The 16,041-nt window shown below is 41.0% G+C and overlaps 1 protein-coding gene and 1 long non-coding RNA gene across 2 annotated transcripts in view; both read left to right on the top strand.

The window, feature by feature from the left end:
• The window catches only part of LOC105892723 (rab11 family-interacting protein 2), a 56,180-nt gene that overhangs the window by 25,622 nt on the left and 14,517 nt on the right, over window positions 1–16,041 (top strand). The window contains exon 3 of the mRNA XM_031579470.2: window positions 8,474–8,816. Within this exon, the coding sequence (XP_031435330.1) occupies window positions 8,474–8,816 (343 nt within the window). The remainder of the gene's footprint in view (window positions 1–8,473; window positions 8,817–16,041) is intronic.
• On the top strand, window positions 13,668–15,595 carry LOC116223314. Its single transcript, XR_004165037.1, has 4 exons — window positions 13,668–14,542; window positions 14,655–14,718; window positions 14,849–14,922; window positions 15,134–15,595. It is a non-coding gene; the product is annotated as an uncharacterized LOC116223314 (long non-coding RNA).

Genomic DNA, 16,041 nt, shown 5'->3' with positions numbered 1-16,041 from the left:
TACATGAATGCCTAAGTATTTTATTTCATTTTTAACTGGTATATTGTCTATGGTCATATTGATGCTTTCCTTGATAGACATGAGCTCACATTTAGAAATATTGAAACGTAAACCTGAAGCTCTGGAAAACGTATCAATCCTCTTAATGGCCACTGGAATTTGGTGTTTATTTTTCAAGAAAATAGTAGTGTCATCCGCTAGTTGGCTAATTGTAATGTCTGACCCAAAGATGGTAAGTGTTTGCAAATCTGGACAGTTTTTCAGGTAGATTGCCAGCATTTCTACCGCCAATAGGAAAATATATGGGCTAATTGGACACCCTTGTTTAACTCCGACTTGGATCGGAAAGCGTGTAGTAGCACCACCTGTTAATGAAATAGCGGCATTGGTGTTTGCATAGCATGTTTTAACGAAATCACAAAAAACGTTCCCGAATCCAAATAGTTCAAGAGCTTGAAAGGGTGTATCAAATGCCTTGAAGAAATCTAAATACAAAATATGTGCCTTGTCTTCAATCATATCTCTGTAGTCTATAATATCTTGCACTAACCTTATATTATTATGAATTGATCTATTTTTCATGAAGCCTGATTGAGACTTGCTGATGCATTGTTCAAAACCTGTTTTCAGTCTGTTTGCAAAAACATAAGTCAAGAGCTTGTAATCAGTAGTAAGGAGAGTAATAGGACGTCTGTTGTCTAGTATTGTTGGGTCTTTCCCTGGTTTTGGAATTAATATAATGATACCCTGCTTCATTGATGGTGTAAGAGTGCGGCTGTTTAGTATCTCCAAGAATGTCTGATGTAGCTGGGGGGGGGCCCAACTACACCCTTTGGGGGGGCCCAGCTTGCAAAAGTTTGAGAACCCCTGATATACTGTACATGTATGATGGCAGTGTCATGGACGTCAGGACTCAGATAATGAAAGTTCAACAGAGTTTATTAAGACTCATGAAACAGGGGAAACAGGAAACAAACAGGGAAAAACAACAGACTAACGGGGCGAATGCCCAGAAGTATTAATAAATCTAATCAACCAAAACACTGGAGTCGACAAGAAAAACCAAAACAAAATACAAAGAGATCACACTCACACACAAACTCAAGAGATGGTAACACGAACTCAAGAGATTAACACTTCTCGGTGAGACAGGGCAGGGGTGCGGAACAGAAACGAAGAGATTCACGGTGGGCAGTAGGGGACAACTAATTCCTTGAGGTAATTTGGAGCTAAGTTGATTAGGGCTTTGTATGTTAGAAGTAGTATTTTGAAATGTATCCTACTTTTGACAGGGAGCCAGTGCAGAGAGGCAAGCACAGGTAAGATATGTGCATATGTTTTAGTTCTAGAGAGTGTGCGAGCAGCAGTGTTCTGTATAAGCTGGAGGCTCTTTATTGAGTTGTGTCTACATCCAGACAGGAGAGCATTGCAGTAATCTAGCTGTGATGTAATAAAAGTGTGGATCAGTTTTTCTGCATCTTAGAGGGATAGGACTTTTCTGATGTTGGCAATATTGCATAAATGAAAAAAATATGTCTTTGAGATCTGTTTTGTGTGTAAGTCAAGTAGGAGTCTTGGTTGATAATTGCAGATTTTTGACACTAGTGTTGGATGTTAATGAGATGCCATCGAGTGTGGGTAGATGGCTAGATTGTAGGGAAGGGAGGAGAGAATGAAAAGAGAGGATCAGGAGCAAGGAGAAGAATTCATACACGTATTAGAGGATATGACATATTAGCACACGTGTGGCATATGTACATGGCACATGCATGATTCCTAGAAACACAGGGGAAAGTATGAATATACAGAATACAAAATTGAGAGCTAGCATTCAAATGTTCGGTTGTAGCACAGTTTAGTGGGTATACAGTGTCCTCAAAGGGTTCCTATTATAAGGAGAGGCATAGCAGTGAAGCAGAAAACGATGTCATTTGATGTCATTTGTTTATATTACGGGTAAATAGGCTGGCATACTGTATGTATTATAAGCTGAGTAAGATTTATCCATAATAGTTTGGTGGGTCTCCCCTCTGGACAGCGATACAGGGCCATCATGACCAAAACATCACGTCACCTCAACAGTTTTTTCCCCCAAGCAATAGCCCTCCTAAATAGCTCTCACACACGAACTTTATCGCACTTTATTTAACTTTATTTAACATTATTATTGTTGCACTACCTCCATTCTTATTTATTATTTTGCTCATACTGGTACTATCTGTCCTTGTATTGTTGTTCTGTGTTGTCTTGTTGTTCTATTTGTGATACTATAGCCTGCATGGAGAATACAAAAAAAAATTCCTAGTATCTGTTTACATGGCGAAATAAAGTTGAATTGAATTGAATTGAATTGAATTGAATTGAATTGAATTGAATTGAATTGAATGTGCAGCTGTAAGCAGAGGGTTTCTGCAGGTAGATCGGGTGGAAAAGCTGTGGCAGTATCCCACAGTGGAGATAGTCTAGAGTAGGAGGGGAAGGAAAGTGAGTGGACAAAACTAATTAGCCTTATATGTGTTTATGTAATTATGGGTTATGGTGATGAGCCTTATAAGTGTATATGTAATTATAGGTTATGGTGATGAGCCTTATATGTGTTTATGTAATTATAGGTTATGGTGATGAGCCTTATGTGTGTTTATGTAATTATGGGTTATGGTGATGAGCCTTATATGAGTTTATGTAATTATGGGTTATGGTGATGAGCCTTATATGTGTTTATGTAATTATGAGTTATGGTGATGAGCCTTATATGTGTTTATGTAATTATGGGTTATGGTGATGAGCCTTATATGAGTTTATGTAATTATGAGTTATGGTGATGAGCCTTATATGTGTTTATGTAATTATGGGTTATGGTGATGAGCCTTATATGTGTTTATGTAATTATGGGTTCTGGTGATGGGTAACAATGTTGTCACAGCCATCAGCATTCGCAGGTTAAGATCCTACTATATTTGAGAGAAGAGTGACAGAAACAGGGATATCAGAAACTTCGTCATAAACACACCCAATAAATATTTATTTGAATAAATAATAAATAAATTGGACATAGTCCAATATGGTATATAAAGAGAGGAAGAGGTAGAAGGAGAGGGAGAAGTTGCCCGGCATGGTAATGTCTTCATTTTAGTTGCTTTAGACGCTTAATTCCTTGTTCTGTTTATTGTGGACTTCTTGGATTTGGGTTAGATTAACTTCCCAGGTGGGGGTTAAGACTGCGATCCAACCTCTCCTTAACTTGATTGCTGAATTGGTGTGAATGCCACTGGTAGATTTAGGGCTTTAATCACCACACTGACTTTGCCAATGAGGAAGAGGAGTGAAGCAGGTGAGTGAGAGCAGGAGAGCATGCCTGTCGGGGCGAGACATCTCTGTCTTATCTCACACACTCCTCACAGCCTCCTCCCTATGGTGGAGCCAGAGGGTGAGAGGGTGGAGGACAAGTTGTAAATCATGCCTAGACCCATGTACACAGAACCCTGAACAGTGGTGGCTATAGGATGCATTAAAGAGGAATGTTTTTAGTCTTAGTTTTTAGACTTAAAGATCACTTTGTGGATGGAGACAGGAAGATTATTCCAAAGGAGGGGGACTTGATAACAGAAGGCTCTGCCTCCTATTGTGCTTTTCGATACTCTTGTAATTACAAGAAGACCTGCACCCTGGGAATAAAGGGATCTAGGTGGGCAGTAAGGGACAATTAATTACTTGAGGTAATTTGGGGCTCGGCCATTTGAGCTTTGTATGTTAGAAGTACTTTGAAATCAATTCTACTTTTGATAGGGAGCCGGTGCAAAGAGACAAGTACAGGTGAGCTATGTTCATATTGTTTAGTTTTAGTAAGTGTGCGTGCAGCAGCGTTCTGTATTAGTTGAAGGCTCTTCAGTGAGGTGTGTCTACAAAGTGAGGATCAGTTTTTCTGCATCTTAGAGGGATAGGACTTTTCTGATTTTGGCAATATTGTGTAGATGGAAGAATAATGTCTTTGACAGGGGCATAACTATAGGGGGTGCAGCCGGTGCGGTTGCACCTGGGCCCGTAGACATATTTATGTTCAAAGATAAACTGGTATTACGTATTACCCTGTAGACAGCAATGCTATATATGCTCTTGAAAAGGCAAACCTATCTCCGTCATGGTTTTTATTATTTTGGGGGAAAGATAGTAGCAATCTATAACAAAATGATATGCTTATCCTACATACACTATAGAAACTATTAAAAAAAACATTCAATTAAATGATTAAGTTCTTATTTTCTTTGGTATTTTTGTCATATTCAGATTTGCAATGATGATTGCTGGGTAATATGTATGTTGTTGTCCAATGTCAAGTCTCTATTTGATCATGTGATGAGAAGATACGCTATATAGCTAGTTTAGGCGCAAAATCTGAATGTCACAACCGACAAGCTGACTGTGCACAGCCAGAGGCACAGCACACCTGCAAGCCGAACGATGCCTTTCAAACATAAAAGTGGTGATGCATGATTTGCTTTTTCAATGGACATAATAGCCAGCCCATTCAGCCTCTCCTGCTTCTCAGGTACATCTTAATGAGTTTCGATTTGGAAAAAGATCGATCGGCTGTTGCCACTGTCACAAGTAATGTCAGAAACAATAGCAGGGCAGTGCACACCTCACCGAAGGTGGATTTTACGGAGTGATAATCCACAATCAGCATCTTGGCAAGTTGAGAGACTGAGGACTGCTGAGCAATCTCTGCTCTAAAGCAGGCCCTGATATGAATGATAGGAGTTGTGCAGCAAACGTTATTCCTATTTCCCTGTTGTAGTGGTCAGACAGACGTTTGCCTGGTCATATAGCTTATCGTCGCCTGCAAGCTGATGATCACTACAACAGGGATATAGCAATAACGTTTCCTGCGCAACTCCTATCATTCAAGCTGCCGTGCCCCTATTTAACAGGTTTTTATAATTTCGGAGTCAGGTCGCCGCCGAGCGCCTGTTTTATTTTGTATGTTTTTCAGATGTGGGTAAAGCTGATGTGTGTGCCGTCGTACCAAATCATGCCTTTCATCAGTGTTTTAAGAACGTTTCAGCACTTTGACCGTCTGTTTACGTTACCGCGAGTCAAAGCACTATCCCTGTTTATGATAGCGTTCTCTTTGACCTGTCTACTTTCCCAATACAATAGCGGAAGTAACTAATTCGACCGTAAAATCCAACACATTGTTGTTAAAATATACGCCCTAATGGTAACATAACTAGTAACTAGCGTGCACTGGGGCCCGTCGTAACTACCTTACGCCACTGGTCTTTGATATCTGTTTTATGTGTGAGTCGAATGCGAGGTCTTGATCGATTATTACACCAAGATCTTTGACACTTGGGTTGGATGCTAGTGAGATGCCATCGAGTGTGGGTGGATGGTAGTGAGATGCCATGGAGTGTGGGTGGATGGCTGGATAGTGTCAATCTAAAATGTTTAGGGCCTACAATCATAACCTCAGTTTTATGTCTGACTGAAGACTGATAGGTCGGAATTGTCCCATGTTCACGGTATTGTTCTCATTTGGAATGAAAATACCACCTGCCTGATGCCACATCCTCAGAATTGTTCCTGTTTTCCATACAATCGCCATGACCTTCCATAGGTATTTCAAAACATCAGGCACTCCTTTATAGACGTGGTAAGGTACCCCATTAGGGTTGGGAGATGATGCAGCCATTGCACAACGCACAACCTCTTCCTCTTTGGGGGCCCATCGTCCATTGGTCAACCTGTATCTCCAATTGAAGGAATGTCTGCCAGTAACACGAGATCCACATGCCTCTGATTGTGGTATGTAGCTGTAAACTCCTCTAGCTCCTTTCTTTCAACTCTCAAATGAGTGAATAAAGACTTCACAAACTCAAATGGATCCTTGTCCAATGTAACCCTAGCTTGTTCTATCTTGTTCGTCTGAGGAGCTCCGTCCTCCTTAACGTAGCCAGTCTACTATGTACCTCTGCCTGCAGTCCACTAATACCCTCTCTCTGTTCATCATCTGCTCATTTCCATTGCTTCTTCAGCTGCCTCCTTTCTATATCTCAAGATCTCATCTTGACCTGGCTTGACCTTGCTTTCCCTTCTTAGCTTTCTGACAAATTCCATATCTTCCGTGCCATAATTATAGATGACTCATGTGATTCAATTTATACTCCGCTGTACCCTTCAATCCTTCCTAAATTCCTTTTTAACCAACATTGAAGCAGTTCCATCCCTTGACTTCAGAGGCCCCTGGCCACCTAACCTTTGGTCTCTGCCCACTACATGTTTCCTTCTTAGTCTGCTTGGTTTGTCCTTGCTGTTCGCCAGCTGCATGATGCCCACCATTCTGTGGTGTTGGGTGCTCCTTCCACTGTAGCAGGGGTACTGATATCATGTTGTTGTTGGTGCTCAACCTGCCACTGGACTTCAATCGACTGATTTGAGCTACTTCTTAAAGCAGCACAACGGAGGATTTGCTAATCGCTAACGAGATGCTAGCGGCTAAACCTAGCGAAATTTGTTGAAATTTGCTTACTTTGACACTATGACAAACTAGTCAGTCGACAACTTTCCTAACACAGTCAAACATCAAGCAAGTGCAACACAAGACAAAGCAAGACGGCAAATAAGTTACTTACAAGTCCGGCAGAGAGTAGTACCCGGGCGGCTTCCAAAAAATTACATAGCTGCAGTAATATGCCTACGGACCCTGGTATGGCATTGGCACAGAGGCCATTTTTTAAGCTGTTATTTTAAGGTAAAATTGCTAATCCTATACCTAACCCTAAAGTACAATTGCTACATACTGTTACTTTAACAAGTAGTGCTCAATGTGGGGCCCCAGTACCCCTAGCCATGCCTGTCATGAACAGGGCAAACATAATGGAAGCCATGTACCCTCACATCACCTGACTTCTTTGAGCACCAACTGAACTCCAACCAACTAGCTTATGGTCCCATGGGATATAAACTGCCACTCGGGTCTTTACTGCTGTGGACTGTAGGTCGAATACATGCTTGGCCAGAGCCAGTGCCTCCCTAGGCTTTTCTCTAGATTTCCAGAGTCAATTTGTGTGAATCTTCAGTTTCTGTTGGTCAGTCATATTTTCTGACGATGACCTCAGACTGTATTACTTGAAACCCTGCATACTTAGCCACCAGCTGACCAGCCACTTAGTGCACATGTGGCAGGAAACAATGCAAAGGCCAAGTGTTTTCAATAGGGTTCCTCAGCAGGAATAGCACCACACTAAACTAAACTAACAACTTTAACTGGTAACTGGTTGGATTTAACCTCCTGGTGGACTTTTTCACATAACCACTTGTTTATTAGTATTTAATTTGATTGGAAGAAGTCAAATCTTCAATCAGAGGCAGAAAGGGTGGTGCATGCCTTTGCGGTCCTTGTCGAAGGGCTGGACTGGGACAACAAAATGGCCATGGCATTTTTGGTCCAGACAGCCCACCACAATTGGTCCGACACCACCACCAGTTAGCTTATAAGTGTAAGTGGACCCTGGTGCTCACTCACTCTTGACTGACTCCTTGGTGATCAGAGGTGGCTGTGGAGTATGCAATCTCCATACAAACAGAAGCACAAATAATTGTGAAAGAAAAAGCTCAGCTAGAAGTCAAAGTATAATTTCTAATTATGCAATAAAAGTAGTGCTCAATGGGCAGCAGCACCAAACAATTTGAACTTACTGTAGGTGGAGAGCACAGATAGTAATGCCAGTAATCCATGTTTGTCCTAATAGTTACTGCCATACCTGGCTGAAAATAAACATAGGACAATTTTGTTGCCTGTTGATTTTTTCCCCGGAAAGCTAATACATAAACAGGCATTTTAGCACAGTATAGCTACAGGTGTTTTATTATACAGCATCTTTATCAAGCCAACATTCATCCTAATAATTGTAATAATATTAAGATGATATGAACCGTCATCCTAATAATTTCAATAATATTAAGATGATACGATATGAACCTAAGTCACTCACAGTAACGTGGGCTTTGGTGCATGGGCAGTGAAAAATACTTTTTTGGCCATATTGCTGTAAGTATTTATTTGCTTTTTTTGTACATATTGGTAAAGAAAATGTTTTTCCTATTTTAAAATGTCTTCTCAAACATTTTTCTATCATATTGCATTCCCTCATTGATCTTTTTGACATGGCTAGTTATGATATTAGTTTATGTATTGTTCCATTTCTTTGTGTTGTGTTTCACTCGATTTAAGCGACTGAAATACATCTGAAGCAGATATTATTTGGCAGCTCAAGCAACTGCTCAAATCACCATTTAGAACTTGTAGAGCAATTTCATGAGTCAATTGTTGAGAAGTTTAAATCTGCAATGATTAGTGGGGCAGGTGGATGAATATGGGCCAGTGTTTAAATTAAAACAGGTGTTGTCTAGGACTGTCTGCTGTGAGACTAGACGGTTTCATGCAAACTCTCCGTTGGTCTTTTGTCCACAGAAAATGTTTCACCTCACTGGCACAATCAAGCAGAAGGTTATTCAGACACGATGAGCAGTGATCCCGTCTGCTGTGTCAAGGATTGTATGCCTCAGAAGTATGCTACACTTCCACGAAATCATAACCCATTTGAAGTGGATCAGAATGAGTTTTGGGAGCCCCGGGAGCAGAGTGAGAGGAAAGAAAATGTTGAAGTCCTGAAGCGAAAGGCCTGGAAGAAGAGGGGGAAGAACATGAAAGATTACGGGCGCTCAGGCAGCTCTGGTAACCTGCAATCAGCTAACCCTTTCAGAACAGACTTACTTGGGAACCACAACCCTTTCAACTCACACTACAGAGCCAAGTACGTAATTATACCATTTTGTATGTATTCTTTCTTCTTCTGGAAATGCTTTATAATAAGGTGGGTTAATAAAGCATTTACAAGGTTTTACCACGTGGTTAATTATATATTTACAAGCCCTTACAAGACATTAGATAACATTAGTATATTACTTACAACTAGTTTATAAGACACTTATAACATTTTGTCATTAATTGTAAACGGTGTATAACAGTAAGATGATTAACTCATGCATTTACTATGCATAACTAAAGCATTTACTTTTTTATCCGTTTATTGAGATTTTTTTGCAGCACCCCAAACTAACATGAGTACTATTTAAACTTTAATAAATGAAATATTCCCTTCAGGGATTTCCAAAGGTTTTTGCATGAACGTTTCGAACGTTTTGGAATCCTTCATCTCAAACTTCAAAAGGAGGTGATGTATACAAATAATTAGGCTGTAGACCTAACATCTACCAATACAGCCCAACATATTGATGCTAGCTCCACATTAAAAGCTTGCAGTTGGAGAAATAATAACTATTACCGCAATGCAGACTGAGCGCTATATCCATCTAATATGGGCACTGCTGAGAGGTGCAATGACGGTGCTAAATACCTGACCTTTATCATTAATCAGTTTAAATAAATATTATAAATAGTAGATGCATTAGTTAATCATCTGATTGTACTGTTATCTTATGTCTTGAAAGAGCTGGTAAATATCTAGCTAACCATTTGGCAATACCTTGTAAATGGTTAATTAACACACTTTATTATGAACTGTAAGGCTTATTTTCCTTGTGACTATATTTTTATGTGAAAAATGTGTACAAATGAAATCCCTAGATATTTGAATTTAGTGAAATGGTCTCAGGGTTAGTTCATTTAAGACAGTTTTGGAATATTCGCTAACAGATATACTAAAAGACTCAATACTACAATGCATCACTAAGATTTAAATAAAATACATCTAAATATGGAAGAGTACCAAAAGCAAGGTGCAAGCCCTCTGTTGTTTCTGCCAAAATTATTATTATTCTCTTCAGGATTTGGTCATTTTCAAGGTGCTTCTCATGACTTTTTGATACATTTTGCTTCAGTTGTGGTGACACACTGCATGAAAAGTAGTGTATCTGGGAGTATCTGGACAGAGTAAACGTCCACCACATCTACTGTTTGGCGGAGGTATTTGGATGCCCGCAGAACAAAGACCCAGAAATGTCCGAATACAGCTGTTAGATAGGGTTATCGGTCATGAATACAGCTGTTAGATAGGGTTATCGGTCATGAATGCCAGTTGTCACACTGACATTTTAGAAAGGCGTTCAGAAGGCGTCACACTCACTGTCTGCACTTCGGAGCGCTAAGTTCTTACCAAGTTTATGCACGGTGTGATGTGATGGGCTAATCCGAAGTGAACAGAACTCTCTAAGTTAGTGTGCTTTGTAGTTTATGATGCTTATATTGTTTGACTCTTAGATTAGGTGGATTAGGTGGAAACTGCGGTGAGAAATGAATGATTGCAATGATGTCATGGTTTCCTTGTACAGCACAATTAGTGAGCCGGGGCATGATCAACGAACATGAAGAAGTAGACTGGTGTTGACGTAGCATGTTTTATGCAACTTCATTTCTGCTTCATGTGAATGCTACAGCACTGTCAATACACAATTCACTGTCAATACAATACACAATTCACATTGATGGAATCTCTGTAAGCACGCTTAAGTTGAAGAAGGGACCGGAGAGTTGAAGTCAGGTTTCTGGAGTTTATTTTCGCCGTGGAGACCCCCTCTCAGCTTGGTGCTCAGAGCAAGGCCTACCTGATAGCAGAATCTGTAGGCATTTATACATTTCAGTCAGGTAGAATACAATAGCAGAGGGGATGACCACACCCTTTAGGTGAGAGGAAGGGGGAGACAGTGGGGGGAGGGGGTGATACCATGAACACAAAGGGTCTTAGCAGGAAGGAGCCTATCTGGGGGGGGAAGCCACTTGTACAGTACACATCCAAAATGAGTTGCAGATACAACATATGGAGTTAATGTCTTACAACAACAGAATAGCAATATTTCCAGTTCCATCAGTCCCCTATATGAGCATTTATATGCTCGCACAATAACCACCATGCAACAGCCAATCAGAGCAGGAAACATCAATATATGTTAAAGATACAAATGATACAGAACAACAGTAGAATAGCTATTTTGCAGTTCCATCAGTCCCCTATATGAGCATTTATATGCTCACACAAGAACCACCATGCAACAACAAATCAGGCCAGGAGAACATCAATATGCGGTTCCATCAGTCCCCTATATGAGCATTTCTATGCTCACACAAGAATTATCATGTAAACACCCAGAACCCATATGCAGAGTCCGTCTGCCATATATGTGAGTATTCTGGGTGGGTAGTCTCTACGATGACAAGTGCTGAATCAGGAACACCAAGCATGTGGATGGCCGGTTGAAGAGTACAGGTGTCCATTGTGGTCATAGGGTTGTCAATAGTCCTTTAGTTTAGGGTGAGTGTGTGTATCTCTGGGGGAAAGGTGGACAGTCCATCACCTCAGCCTGAGCCCACCGCTCCAGGAGGCCAAAAAGCCCCAGGACACACAGAGACAGGGAGGTGTTAGATGCGGTGTGTTGGTGGCAGCTGATGCGGTTTCCCCTCACTCCGTTGGTTAGGGGAGGGGTACTCTTCTCCTCTGAATGGACGTGAAGTGTTGGGTGACCTCAGGGTCTGAATTCTTGGCTGTGGGTACTTATCAAATCTCACATGAGAAACCAAACACAGTATGGGGGGGGGGGGGAACATTCAAGCATTAAAGCATTTGACTGTGAGAGAGGGGGAGGGGGGGTGTTTGGTAACAGGAATGTGCAAGAGTACTTGACAACAATCAAGGCACACGGCTTGGGCAAACTTACAGGGATAAGGGTGGAACAAACAAAGACAAAAGGCACAAACTTCGATAAAATAAAATAAAATTGTGTAAGCACTAAAGGCACAAACTTCAACAAAATAAAATGTTAACACACAATAGTGTAAGCACTGTCAGTAGATAAGTCACAAAGAGTCTTCAACTCCCCCTATATGATAGCTTGGATGCTATCACCATTGAAAAGTATATACAGGGTAAAGCAAGGCATTGTCAGACTTAAATCATACCAGACAATAAACAAAACAAGGTCAGTGGTCAAAAGTATGTCCTGGTATATTCTCACTCAGTCGGTGAGTGGAATTGAGTCGTGTTAAGTCCATTCATACAACGGCTGCCCAGCCAATACACACATACACGCACTCGTTCGCTCAGGACACGCATTGACTGACTCGAGGGGAAACAAAGACAAGATAAATTAATTTAGGTTACACACGTATGCAAGACACAACACAAAGAGTTAGCAGATGTCTGCCTCCTCACTATTCAATGGTGTGATTTAACTATCAGACAGCGGCCGGTCACTTGAACAACGAGCATGGGGATGCTTTTTATTTAAAAGGGGCTTCCCAACCTATCGTGGGCCCAGCTAATGTGAATCATTTCTTTTACGTTTCTCCGAAAAGGCATCTTATTTCCATGTACCTTAAACATATACACCCAGGACGAAGACTTTGTTCCATTAATATGCTTACAATTACTCGTAATTGTAACACAACATACAATGATCTTATTTCGGAGTAATAAATCATGTAGGCCCATCTTATAAGTGTTCACTCCTGCTAACTGGCTAAAGTTTGATCATTTCAGCCATGGGCCAGATAGTGCTGTTTGAGCATGCGCAGCCACTACTGATAGTCAAAGTTGCCCATTTAAGAACACAGGACAACACAGATCGACGCACATAGGCTTACACAATGAACATAAAACATGGAACAGACAAACATATAGCACGCCGAAACAAACCTCAGAAACTGACTCTTCCTGGTCCCTTTAATGAACAATAAAGTAAATTGTAGTGAACGGGACTATTCTATGTGGAGAGTCTTTGTTTGATGTGAGAGCTCTATTCCATCCGTACAGGACCAAGTTAGCTATCCCTTTTTGAGAGATTCCGATGGCAGACTTATCTCAGTTTATACAGCGTTATAAACAGAGGCCACCGTGACTCAGGCACAATGCTGTCTAGACACTTGCACCTTACAAAATAGGGCGTCAGTCGATGCTGCGCGTAATGAATTTGGGGACTAAGCTTGGCAACGATGCCTTTACGCCGCCGCTGTGGCGCCGGATTTCAACTCTGGTAGGCTAATGCCTAGACCGGCAGATGGCTGGTCAGAGAAACTCTGATGTACCGGCACGATGACTCGGTCTCCCTCGAGTCTGTCTCTCACTTTCAAACTAATTTTCTGCACATAGAATTAGCGTAAATCGCTTACCTGTCCCGTTCACAATGCTTGAGCGTCGGCTTGGATCCCCTTTCTGTATTCGGATAGATTTAATATCTATACCAGCTCGAAGGACCATGATGGAATCTCTGTAAGCACGCTTAAGTTGAAGAAGGGACCGGAGAGTTGAAGTCAGGTTTCTGGAGTTTATTTTCGCCGTGGAGACCCCCTCTCAGCTTGGTGCTCAGAGCAAGGCCTACCTGATAGCAGAATGTGTAGGCATTTATACATTTCAGTCAGGTAGAATACAATAGCAGAGGGGATGACCACACCCTTTAGGTGAGAGGAAGGGGGAGACAGTGGGGGGAGGGGGTGATACCATGAACACAAAGGGTCTTAGCAGGAAGGAGCCTATCTGGGGGGGGAAGCCACTTGTACAGTACACATCCAAAATGAGTTGCAGATACAACATATGGAGTTAATGTCTTACAACAACAGAATAGCAATATTTCCAGTTCCATCAACATGATGTAATGTAGACAAATTCTGATCACTGTAATTTTCATTCAGATAAGCCTGAACATAGGGCTAATCATTTATAGCCTAGGCTTACATGTTGATAGCTACACAAATGTGTTTGGTGATTTATGCATGTGTAATACAAGAGTATAGTATAATAGACCTAGCCTAATATACGTCATGGTGTAGCACATTGTATAATAGCCTTTATTTCAATGCACTGTCCTACAACCAAATCAAGATTGACTCTTTCAATTGAGCATACTAAAACACATAGACTAAACCTAATAAAAACGGTCTAAATCAAAGACTCCCCAAACACAATCACAGCTCAACAATGCTACATATTCTGATGGATATACAGTTGTCCTTTATTTGGGGTGAAACAACCATAAAAGTTAGGCTAGGAGTCTTGCTTGTTTGCTTTGATTGTGAAAGACCCCTCATTTCTAAAACCACCCACTCAGATCTCTGATTGAGGCTCTACTCCAATCAATTGTGTGTGCTTACATGGCGCAGTGTGAAAGTAACCAATAGTCTGCCATTAAGTGCCACAGCAGCGCAAAATTGTATTGGATTTGTACCCGGTATGTAAAAGGATTTAAAATGAACTGTAGGCCTACATCGTGCCCTGCTTATTCTGCGTATTTGAGGTTCTTCCACCAGCTTATTTGACAAAGGCAGAGTGGGGACAATACTCCTACATGCCGGGAATATTCCATCAAGTCCAATGGAAAACAAACGGCTGGTAACCCTGCTAAATGCGTTTTCAAAGTATATAACTGAAGAGCATATGATGGCGATTGGGCTGGATGGAATGGAACATGAGAGGACTGAGAGGTGCAAGAGCGGCCTGCTCCAGAGGGGCCTGAACGAGCTGAAACTACTGCAGTAAGTTGATTTCTGTGGTCTGCTGTTTTTTTGCATGACTGCCACACATTCCAGTGTGCTTGCATTTCTTTACCTGCTCCCTGTCTTAATGTGGTTGAATCTAAATTTACAGGAAGCCTTGCGGAGAATTATGCAAAATACTGAAACAACACAGACAAATATGATCCACTGACAAGGTATGCTTGGCTAACTGTTTTGTAGGTATATCATCATGATTGTTTCATAACACTTACTTGGATTCTAAATCTAAATGAACTTCTAATCAATTTTCCTTTTTTCTCCCCTGTATCTTCCCCACACAACAAGGCTGTAATGACACCATAGACTACTGAACGGCGTGTGGATGGCTTTTGCAAATGTAGATGCTGAAGTTATAAAAAGTGAGTTTCAGGTCTATCTTTGTTGGTCAATAGGTCTAATGTCCTAAACTTAAACCATACATTTGTTCAATGTACTGTTTTAGGTTGCATAATAAATAAAATCTCAAGACATACTATGAATGTACAATTATATTCTCCCCAGTAATTCTTAGGCTTTTTCCCCATTTTATGTTTTTAGTGGTATAATTTAACTTTGTCCCGTGTTATGCAGATTCATAATACCAGAGCTGGTGTTCTACAATCAAAGGAAGAGGCTACCCTATGGAGGACAGCAACAACAGATCTGATGTTGAATGAGGAGAACTCCATCTTGGATTGAAGGCAAATGTGGGTGGTCTGGCCTCCAGCCCATAGTACAGAACCAGAGAGAGCTACAGAACATACTGGATGCAGACCAGAAGTACCTTGGGAGGCGCCATGCATGGTTAATGTGGATGGATTCACAATGGACACCACAGCGTGAGGAGCTGTCTCCCTCTTGAGAATGCTCACAAGTGATCAGTGTTTCCTTTATGCTCACTAAAAGCCTCTGTTATGTTGTATTACATTATATTGTGTTACATTATATCATGTCATGTGTAATTGTACATAGATGTATACTGCTAATTTATATGTCTAATAATTGATTTTAAACTGTATTTTATTAATTTCTAATAAAAGCATTTGTGTAATTCATTTATGTTTGTCAGACAATCAATATAACCTACCTAAGAACATAACACCAACAGCAAAAATAATAACAAATAATAATAAACAACTGGTCATGTCTGAGGACACATGCATGACCAATGGGGAGGGGTTTTAGAGGAGGGGCAACACATTGTGCCACCAATCCAAGCTTAGACTTTTGACCAATTGAAGAAATGCAATTGTACCTTTGCAAGCAGACCTTGCATTATTCACTATGGCAACTGGTCACCATGGCAACTGGCTCCAGGCAGGCCCCCAAACCTGGTCCATCCACAGGAGGACAGGAGTCCCGGACACACCTCTTTACACGCAGTGGCCTGGGCTCCATGTCCTTGTGTCTTATAATGGACATTCAGTGGCCTGGGCTCCATGTCCTTGTGTCTTATAATGGACATTCAGTTTCACCTACGTGCACAACATTGGGTAGGC

Source organism: Clupea harengus, chromosome 13 (genome assembly GCF_900700415.2).
Source record: "Clupea harengus chromosome 13, Ch_v2.0.2, whole genome shotgun sequence".
NCBI lineage: Eukaryota > Metazoa > Chordata > Actinopteri > Clupeiformes > Clupeidae > Clupea > Clupea harengus.
The sequence above is the reverse complement of the archived record's forward strand: the minus strand, read 5'-3'. Positions and strand labels throughout refer to the sequence as shown.